At 39.5% G+C, this 11,677-nt stretch overlaps 1 protein-coding gene across 1 annotated transcript in view; it reads left to right on the top strand.

Moving 5' to 3' along the window:
* The first annotated feature begins 4,914 nt into the window (after positions 1 to 4,914).
* LOC145396723 (chondroitin sulfate N-acetylgalactosaminyltransferase 2-like) overlaps positions 4,915 to 11,677 on the top strand; it is a 48,681-nt gene continuing 41,918 nt past the window's right edge. Inside the window, exons 1-3 of the mRNA XM_080270009.1 lie at positions 4,915 to 5,002; positions 9,906 to 10,056; positions 10,871 to 10,988. Coding sequence (XP_080126135.1) covers positions 4,915 to 5,002; positions 9,906 to 10,056; positions 10,871 to 10,988 — 357 coding nt within the window. The remainder of the gene's footprint in view (positions 5,003 to 9,905; positions 10,057 to 10,870; positions 10,989 to 11,677) is intronic.

Below are 11,677 nucleotides of genomic sequence, written 5' to 3'. Positions count from 1 at the left end.
TTAAAGTTTAATGCTCAAACTAACAACAAAACATTCAGGACTCATAAGGATAATGTAATGGCAAATAAACAGGTTAAATATATGGTTAACTGCAATAGCCTCTATTAACACGAAATTAGCAAGAGTAAATTTATCTAAGTCAGCCCTGATAAAATGAGATACCAGATAATACTCAGTGAATGTCAGATAAATTATTACAGATACAAAATAATATTAAAACTGATGGACATAAAGATCCCTACATGAATTACAAAAACTTCACTAGGCCTACAAATTAAAATTATGCTATACAGTACAAGAAAAATGCAATAACAGTTATACTCAAATTACACACAACTGCTAGATGTTTGGAGATTTCTTGAGCACTCACAATAATAATAATATCTGTACAGGGGAGGACAGAGATGTGAACAAAATGAGGAGCAGCTCTAAGTGGCAATGATGCAGAGACTGAGCCCATTATATAGGGGCCAGCAGAGCCTGATACAACTTGTAATAAGGACGCGCAAATGAAGCGATGGGGACAAACGGTCGACAATCCCGCACTGAATAACAGAAAGGACGACTTACTCTACTATAACGGTAGAAGGGGGACTGAGGCAGAACACGCTCGTGATCAAACATGCAGCATACTGTGCGTTAAAATTACACAAAGGATGATGAAATCATAGGCTATGTAACAATATATATATATATATATATATATATATATATATATATATATATATATATATATATATATATATATATATATATATATTATATATACATACATCTTCTGTCACAGCTTGCCGACGTTTATATGGGATCGCTGTTTCTGACTAGTCGTCTCCATTCTCCTTCTCGTCCAAATGCATCCCCTGCTATATTCTTCTCTCCTCATATTTCGCTGTGTACAGTCCATACACAGTCTCCTCTGCTGACCCCTTCTCCTTCTACCCTCCACCTCCATGTCCATCACTCTTCTACCGAAATAGTCCTCATTCTTTCTCATTACATGTCCCTACCATTGTTGTCGCCCCTCCTGCACCTACTTCGAGATTTCCACAACCTTAATCATTCCCCTAATTCTCTCATTCCTGATCTTATCCATTCTCGTGACCCAGCTCATCCATCTCAACATCCGCATCTCCGCCACCTCCAGCTTCTCTCCTGAGACTTCTTTTTAGGCCAAGTTTCCGAACCGCATAACACTGCAGGCCTTACCACTGTTTTGTATACTTTTCCTTTCACTCTTGCACTGATTTGTCTATCACATAACACTCCTGACATATCCTTACAGTTTCTCCATCCTGCCTGCAACCTATGGTTAATCTCGGAATCCAGTCCACCGTCAGCTGTTATATTCGAGCCCAGATACTTGAATATCCCAACTCTTTTCGACATTTCTCCTAGCAAACTCACATCTCCCTGTTCTTCTTCTCCATTAAATCATATATATTCTATCTTTCTCTTACTAACTTAAAGTCCTCTATCCTCCATTTCCTTTCTCCACCCCTCCAACTTCCGTTCTACCCCCTCTCTGGTGATATCTATCAGCATAGTATCATCTTCAAACAACATAACCCATGGAGCCTCTTCAATGTTGCTTTTCCCCAGAACATCCATTAACGAAGCAAGATATAGTAACTCACCGAGGATTCCTTATGTAGACCAACTTTTACTGGAAACTTCTCTATCACACCAACACCAATTCTGACTTGAGTTCTCGCCCGGTCATACATACCTTTATCTAGTCCCACATACTTTTCTGAAAAGCCCTTCTCTCTCATACATCTTCATACTTCATGCCCTGGCACAGTATCATACGCTTTTTCCAAGTCGACGAAAATCATATGCAGCTTTCTGTGTTTCTCTCCAAATTTTTCCTGGATTTGGCGCGCTGCAAAGATTGCATCTATTGTTCCATTTCCTGGCATAAATCCGAATTGTTGTTCACCAGTCTCTGTTTCCTACCTTAACCTTTTATTTTTTATTCTTCCCCATATTTTCAATGTACGTGACATCAGCTTATACCCCGATAGTTCCCACAATCCTGGATATCACCTTTTTTCCTTATAGATCGATACTATCACACTGTCTCGCCAAACCTCCGGTATTTTCTCATGATCATATATCTTCTGCATTAAATCTGCAAGTACATCGACTCCATCTTCTCCCAAGCTTTTCCGTGCCTCTGCTGGTATTTCATCCGGTCTCTCTGCCTTGCCATTTTTCATCTTTTCCAGTGCTGGCTGGACTTCTTCAGAAACTAAAGTCAGGTCTTTCCCTCTCATTTGGCGTCCCATCTCCGAAACTCTCCTCTTCTTTTCCTCGTTTAATAACTTCTCGAAATACTCTTTCCACCTTCCTTTTATGCCTTCCTCTGCGCTCAGTACCCTACCCCCACCATCCTTTATTTGCTTTGTATGCGTAAGATCTTTTGTCACTTTGTTCCTTCTTTTTCACAACGCAAAGATCTTCTGTTCTTCCGGTGTTTCCAGTTCCTCGTAGACTGATTGATTACTTTTGCCTTTGCCCTTGCTACTGCTTTTTTGGCTGCTTTATTTGCTTTTTTAATCTCTCTTTGTCTTCTTCATTCTCAGTTCTATCAAATTTCTTCTTCGCCTCTTTCTTCTCTTATACCTTTTCCTGCACCTCCTCATTCCACCACCATGTTTCCTAATCTTGTGGGGAGCTTTTTCTATATATTTTGCCCGGCAGTTCTTCCCCTACCTACTTGATTCTCCTGCCGTCTTTCTCCCACCACTCGTTTACATTCTCCTCTGGTGTTATTTCTCTCATAATGCTAGTTCTTAACTCGCTCATTAACTCCTCCTCATTCAACTTCCACCATTTCATTCTTGCTGTTTCCTGTTGTTTCCTATGATTTCGCAATTCATCACTACCAGCTGATGCTGTGCCGCAAAGCTCTCACCATTTATCACTTTTCAGTTCACAGTTTCTTTCCTGTGGTTCCTTCTACACAGCAGGAAATCAGTTTGACTCTTTGTCCACTTTTGTAAGTGATAATTTGATCTGCAGGCTTTTTAAAGAAAGTATTTAGAGTAGCCATGTCCGCTGCCAGTGCGAAGTAAATTATACTCTCTCCTGCGTTTATCACTGCATTTCCGAAACCACCATGCACTCTAGAAAACACATCCCTCTCCCTACCCACACGGCCATTCAGATCTCCTCCGACGAAAGCCCCTTTTCCTTCTGGAACCCGTACCAGTACTTCATGCAGAACCAGATGCCTCCAGAATTCCTTCTGTTCTCCCTCACTACACCCGAACTGCGGTGCATAGGCACAAACCACATTTAGCACAAAGCCACCATGTTCCAGTTTCACCCTCATTATCCGATCACTTTTCCTTCCCACTCCCACCAGCACATCCTTCCTATTCTTATTCAAGATTATTCCAACACCGTTTCTTCCTTGCGCATTTGCCTCGCTATAGATGAGTTTACCCCCAGCTCCGATGTCACACGCCCTGTTTCCTTTTCACCTTGTTTCTCTCACACACAGTACTCCCTCTTTTCTTCTGTTCATCATGTCAGCCAGCTCCCTACCTCTCCCTGTCATTGTATGATATATATATGTATATATATATATATATATATATATATATATATATATATATATATATATATATATATATATATATATATATATATATATATATGTATATGTATATATCAGTCAGTCAATCAATCATTTCCTGTGGCACCCCACGGGATGCATAGGGCCTCAATGAACTCCCTCCACCAATATTTGTCTCTTGCCATCTCCTACAGGTCTCACCAACACTCCTCTCCTGCTTCTCTTTTCATTGTCCGTAACCAGGTTTCCCGTGGCCTACCTCTGCCTCTTCTTCCTGTAGCAGTCCACTCTGGCACATCCTGTACTAAACTGTCTCCTTTAAACTGTCCTGGGGATGGGGGATAGAATACTTCCCCAGTATTCGCTGCTTGTCGTAAGAGGTGACTAAGAGGGACACTTTTATCTACATTCTCTTTGCTGTCTCTCTTTCCCTTGTACTTTGTCTGTCCTAACCCTCTGCATTTTATTTTCTTTAATTAATTTCCTCTCTCCACTGTCTGGTTCCTGTGAGCCACTGACATTGGCTTCAGGGTAAAATATTTTTCTGACTAGGAAATCTTGATGAATTCTGGCTATGAGGCAATATATATACATACATATATATATATATATATATATATATATATATATATATATATATATATATACACACACACACACACACACACGTGTGTGTGTGTGTGTGTGTGCGCGCTCGCGCTGAATTATAAACGCACCCTTCCTTCACAGATACTGTCTTACTGTATTTAAACTCATAAACATAGTCATAAAAAACGTCACACCTTATGGTTATAACGCCAATGCATGTCCATAAATTTTATTCCAGTCATAAACATTATATAACGCAGGTAAATGCACATTAGTTATGACCCAGATGAGCAATTAGCAGGAGATCCATGTATATAATCCCACTGCCCTTTGATTTTTTTTTTTCCTGTGAAAAGCGAACTATCTTACATCCCTTTCAGTTAACCTGTTTGTGTTGTAATGAAACACAACACAAACGAGCAGAGGAATTCAGGGTAAAGACTAACACAATACTTTGTTTACTCTAACTTGGCCTAAAACTGCCATCTTTCTATTTTGAATGCCGCGTTGTGACATGAGATTAACACTAGAATATGACACTAGTCACGAAGAGGTACTATGGAATGCATGTAGACTCGTGGCAGTCTTTTTCTGCCTGACATTATTCTGCCTGAAGTAAGTTGCAAAAGGACGGAAATTTAGGCCAAGCCAAAGTGAAAGAACTCTAGAGATACTCACAAGACGGACGAGAAGCAGAGGAATCGAAGCAGGCCCGTCGGATGTCCCGGAGTCAGGGCAGAGGGATGGCGATACGTCTGGCGTCCCCCTGCGTCTGTGTGGCCCGTGTGATCTGCGCAGGCGTAGTCTTAACTCTCGTCTACTTCATCCCAGGTCAGTTCCTAATGCTTGTTCTTATACAACCATTGTCAACTGTTTACTCCCTTGCAGATGCATTTCAAGATTTTTAATGGCGTGGGTCTCGAAACTAAAATGTGTCTGATCTGTGATCATAATTATAGTCTTTACTCTCGTTTGATTCATTTCAAGTCAGTTCCTACAGCTAATCCTTGTACTGTACATTCATAGCCAATATTTTATTTCTTTTTACCCCATCCCGGAACCGTGTCAGTCTACAGATATCGTGTTCAACTAATCAGCAGTAATCAGGTGGGTTTAGATCTCGCTCCAGTAGTTCCTTGGTCTGTCTGGAAACTATGTCGAAACTGCGTCTGAGTCGCCCTTGTACAGTCCTTGCTCCTGTCTGCATCATCTCGGATTAGTTCCTAAAGCTAATACCTGCACAACTGTCTTCACTTGTAAGCACTACAGGGAGTGATGTGTTGAAGGTTGTATGTGACACTAATGTATTAGTTTATGTCTCATGTCTGTCGTGTTGAAACAAACCAATTATAGTGATCAGACCACAGTAAACATGAGACGTCAAAACACTGGTCTCATACAAGACTCAACACACCAATCCCAGGAGAACTTAGAAGTGGAGGAGATTATACATAACAGTTTCTTTACTCCACACTGGAACTGCATAAAAAATTGTTGATATATTTAACTAGTCAACAGTAATCAAATGGGCTGGATCACACTTCAGTAGTCTCTTTGTAGCATCTCGAAACTGTGTCAGAACTGATTGATCCCTGCCAAACCAACCAGTAATAATCAGACGGGTTGAAATATTGTTTCAATAGAGCATATACACTCTCCATACCATGTCAAAACCCTCTCAAAGCCATGTCAGAACAGGATGAGACCTTGCTTGGTAAACTAATGAGCATTAATTATGAGTGTTTGAAGTTACTTAAGTTAGCTCCTTTAGATCTTTCACCGTTACTCAGCCATGTCGAAACAAATGCAGCTTTACTAAACCAGTCAATAATAATCAGATGGGTTTAAAACTCGCTTCATCAGTTCGGAGCCTCAGAAATGTAAAAAAATGTAAAATAAAAAGTGAGCTGTAGTGAGACCTGGTTACTGTAATCGGTATGGTAAGGATGTCAAAATGTAATAAGAATTTCCTAAACTAACTTGTGAGAAGCATGTGGACTGTAATCTTGCCCTATTAGTTCAGAAATCTGTGTAAATAATTCAAATTAATGGATCTCAAAACTCATATTTTTTCAACCCACTGAACCAAGGATTTGTTATAATTTTATTTTATTTTCATGTATTCTTTACTCTCTTGATGATTTCAAGCAGCTTAGGGGACACTTCTCGATCCTGAGGGGTAACATATAGTCTAACTAAATCCTTCACTATGAGAGGCCTTTCCTAAGCTGAAAAAACTCATCTGGCAGCAGGAAGAATAAACTAAAAACGACGTCACCCGGATTTTATGGGGTCAAGGTAATCAACAATAAGCATATGAATTTAAATCTTGCTTCATTTGTTCGAAGCCCCAGAAACATAATGTATAAGTAACTCTAAATACGCCGTCAGGAAACTCTCTCCGTATTCATATCCATCTACTGATATTGTGGTGTGGAATTAAGGGTAATGAAACCAAGATTTTGATTTCATTGCTGTGTAGTGAACAGGCAGTGAGAGAAGCATTTCCTAATCCTAGTGCTTCTGGCAAGGTGTGAGACTAAGGAAAATACTTTGGTTTATGGCCTTATTATAGGTGACATAAGCGGCTTCGTAGCACCTCTTGCTTAGCGATTTATTTACAGTATTGATTGATGGGATGAAGAAACCATAAGCTTAATACCCTCGAAGAAAAATGATAAGAGAGCCAAACTCAAGATTCGTTCGTTTCGAGTTGTATGGATACATAGAGTGAAATATTGACTCAGGAAGACAAAATGATGACTGCTCTCAGTGTGAATCGAAATCACAATTCCTTGCTTACACCGAATGCTTTAAATCTGTTCTAAGGATTATCCTAACATTGTCTTATATGTTATTAATATCATTTTAATATAGACATACTATGCATCTATAACAAACAAAAGACTATTCAGGGGTAATGTGCAGACCAAATCGCTAAGAAAGGGGTACTACGAAATTTGCAAAGCCACCTAACTACAGTCTTATGCTTTTCTTTTATCTTCGAGGGTGATCAGGGCAAGCAAGCAATTTCTTCTAACTCTTTATCTTCTCCAAGAATACAACCTGCAATGGCCTGCTTATATCCAGGCGCCTAGTCCTACTGCCTGGGTGAACAGGGACAAGGGATCAACAAACTACACTTCTTTTACACTAACCTGTCCCAAGATTTTGTCCTTTTACAGCATATTTCACGTTGCTTAGTGGCAGAAAAAGACAACAGGACGGCTCTACATTATCGACGTAGCACTTCTTCGTGACTGGCACCCTATTCTACTGTTAATATTGTTATAACTGAGCATTCAAGATCGAAAGATGTATATAAGTTTTAAGTTAAGTCAGAGTAATAGGAAGAGATCCATCAATCTGACTGGCGTGAAAATCGAACTCAGGTTCTTTTAGTTACAAGTTGAATATTCTTACCACTGCACCACCACTCCCCCCCCCACCCCTCTTATGTAAGTGTTTACTGTGAGTCACCAGATCTATTGCAGATATGATAATTCAAAATTTCACCCTATCTGGTTATAAAGATTTTTCACCTTAACTTGACCCAAAATTTCCTCCTTTTGTGGCTTATTTCATGTGGCTCAGTGGCAAAAATTAATAGTGATATAGCTTTCATCCTTTACCCAGCACTGCCTCTTGACCAGCAGCCTATTGTACTACTCTCTTGTTACAACTCAACATTCAAGCTGGAGAAATAATTTCACGCCAAGTTTGAGTAAACAGAATAGAGTCGGTAATTCATGTAAAATCTAATTATGTCTGACAATGTTTACACTTTCAATGGTTTAATAAGGTCTCATTAAGTTTTAGCATCATTTACTGATCTGGGTTTCTGAACTAATGGAGCAGTGTTCTAGGCCGCTTTGTTAATATTAAGTTAGGCAAGGCCTTAGGTTTTGACGCAGGCTGAATGTAAATTTTGACCATCATCATCATCATCATCATCATCAATCATCATCATCATCAATCATCATCATCATCATCATCAATCATCATCATCATCATCATCTTCATCACCATCACCATCACCATCACCATCACCATCACCATCATCATCATCATCATCAATCAATCATCAATCAATCATCAATCATCAGTCATCATCATCATCATCATCAATCAATCATCAATCATCAATCAATCATCAGTCAATCATCAGTCATCAATCAATCATCAATCATCATCATCATCATCATCATCATCATCATCATCCAGACCTCCCTTCCCACCTTAGAGTGGAGTGAGGTAGAGTCTAGTGAGTCACAAAGAACCTGATAGAATGAGACACTAACCAAAGTTTGTCCAGTTGAATGGGTCACACCACCATTCACTCACCATTCATGCCCCCGCAATCCTTGAATGGTGAATGAATGAGAGATTATGGCACGGGATGAATATAGTGTTGCAAGGTGTACTAAGATCTGACACAGGTTAAATATAGTGTTGCAAGGGGTAGTATGTTTAACACAGCTTGAATATACTGCTGCAATGTGTACTAAAGTTTGGCACAGGTTTATATAATGTTGCAAGGTGCATTAAGCTTTGGCACAGGTTTGTGTACTAAGGTTTGGCACAGGTTAATATAGTGTTTCAAGGTGTACTAAGGTTTGACATAGGTTAATATAGTGTTACAAGGTGTACTAAGGTTTGACATAGGTTAATATAGTGTTGCAAGGTGTACTAAGGTTTGACACAGGTTAATATAGTGTTGTACTAAGGTTTGACACAGGTTAATATAGTGTTGTACTAAGGTTTGACACAGGTTAATATAATGTTGCAAGGTATACTAAGGTTTGACACAGGTTAATATAGTGTTGCAAGGTATACTAAGGTTTGGCACAGGTTAATATAGTGTTGCAAGGTGTACTAAGGTTTGACACAGGATGAGCACCGTGTGAAGGCACTGTTGATCTCTGTATCTGTCCAGCACGTGTGCGTCTAGCAAGTTATTTTTTATGTTCTATCTTATCAATATGCGATTGGGCTTGTGTCGGTGAATTATGAAGGCTTGTACGATGAGTTAGTGAAGGTGTGGCTCATTTTATGGCATGTACTGTACTTCGCTGATGGACTGGGAGTCTGTATATTTCAGCATCGGTATCCAGCCCACCCAAAATAGTCAAAGATATAATTATGTGAAATACTAAAAAATAAATTATTAGAACAATAACATTCATAACCACAATTATACTCCTCCTTCTCCTTCTCCTCCTCATTATCATCTTCACCATCTCCGTCCCACCGCTGATAGTTATTTCTAGGAGTGGGTGAGGCAGGATCGAGAAATAACTAAGGAGAAAGGAGAAACGTACTTGAAATCTGTCAAACAGGCGGCCCAGTGAAGTGAGTCATGGAATAATAATAATAATAATAATAATAATAATAATAATAATAATAATAACAATAATAATGATAATATAATCACCGTGATCGCCATCATTATCATCATCATCATCATCACCATCACCATTATATAATATTAATAAGACAACAACAACAACGACAGTAATAATAATAATAATAATAATAATAATAATAATAATAATAATAGAAATAAGAAAAAGAATAAGGATAACAACAATACCATAATCATCACCCAACAACAACAACAACGACAGCAGAAACCTAAAAAAAACAAAACAATACCGACATCACGTGTGGTAAAGCCAAACCCAAATAAACGCCGCCGCAACACAACCATTACATTTGTTGTTTCTTGCACCAGACGGCCTGCCAGACTACGATGACCCTCAAGAACCGATGTCAGAACCTACCCTCGCTAACAAACCAAGGGCAATCTCATCTGGCCTTGACATCACTGAGGCTCCTGCTATTGAACCCATGGATCCACTCTACCCACGTATACCACACAGCTTGTAAGTGAGAGAGAGAGAGAGAGAGAGAGAGAGAGAGAGACCTGAATTCATCAGAGCAATGCACCATAGTGTCTTCATATCAAGAATGAGATTAACTGTAAAACAGCATAAGAGTTAGGTGCTTAGATTTTTCTCAGCTGAATAGAATCGTCTGATGTTACTCTGAAAGAAATACTCAAGGGTTTCCAGCGAAAGGAGTTAGCAAAAAAATCTGTCTGCCTGTCTATCAATCAATCTATCTTTCCATCTGTTTACCTTTAGACGTCTTAATCCTGTAAGGGGTGGCCACAAACAAATCGCCTCCACGTCACCCTGTTCTCTACCATTTAGGTGCCCTTTCTCCAAGTCACACCCCTCTCTCTCATGTATCCAGTATCAACTTCGTCCCTTCGTCTCATCGTTGGTCTCCCACTCTCCCTCTCTCCCTCCACCTCACCCACATACACTCTTCCAGATTATTTTACATATCTATAGCTCTTTCTACTGACCAATGTTTTCCCATGAAGGAAGCGACCTCATTTGTCTGTAAAAGTAAATATGTGAGGTGGAACTTTCAAATTACCCCATATATTCCACCGGCAACTTTTACTTGCGTTTTCATGCAAATTTATTCAACAATAAGTAAAGAGAGCGTTACTCAATATAAAAATGGAAAAGCTGTGAGAGATTCAGTATCCCTGTATGTTAAACTGTTTATATTTTGCTGCAACTCAGCATTCAAGATAGAGAAGGAAATATTAGGCCAAGTTAAAGTGAAGAGAATATAGTTCACGTTCCACCACTCCCACTCCCCACCTTCCACCTCCCTCCCCAGGTACGACCACATCTACTACTCGAGCTACGATGGAGGCAGCGTGTACGACAACAGGGAGACGACTGGAGGAGCCACCAAGAGGAGACCGTTAAGGCTGGAGGCACACATGTTTGACCAGGTGAGTCGTGTTTTTCTGCTCTCATACCTGACTCCTCTCTGACACTACTCTCCTGAAATATGTTACATCTTTACTAATACCTCATTCCTATTCTGTTATATTCAAGGTGAATCAGTGTCAATAACAAATCCCATTCTCCTCAAACACTGCCTGTTACCCGCCCTTCTACACACACACACACACACACACACACACACACACACACACACACACACACACACACACACACATCACAACAACAACTCCTTAGTCAGAAGTAATTCATCCTTTGCGCAGGAGCCAAAATGTGCCAATGTGTCATCTCTCAACAGATGTACTCTTTATTCTTTTACATAAACAATTTTGAAATTTTGCTTCTGAGTTGATACACTGAAAGAATGAATGAATGAATACATGGGTAATTTCATTACATACTCCAGTGCTACTTTGTCCAAACTTTGTCTCCCTAGATGCTGCTTAGCCCATAAATGAGTGAAAAAAGAAGTTACTATGGTGATAATGATGATGATGATGATGATTAATACACAATAATTTAATGTTCAATAGATATTTGATAAAACAGAGAATGAAAGCAGTAATGACAGGTTAAGGTAGGTCACTGGTAACTGCTTCCCTATAAAGTGGTTTTCCATTATCTGATTACCGGCATCTGAATAAAGTTGTCTGGTGTTTGCAAGGATAAGCAAGAA

Source organism: Coenobita brevimanus, chromosome 39, assembly GCF_032717465.1.
Source record: "Coenobita brevimanus isolate Jiangsu-jjx chromosome 39, ASM3271746v2, whole genome shotgun sequence".
NCBI classification, from domain to species: Eukaryota; Metazoa; Arthropoda; class Malacostraca; order Decapoda; family Coenobitidae; genus Coenobita; species Coenobita brevimanus.
This window is presented reverse-complemented; position numbering and strand designations above follow the sequence as displayed.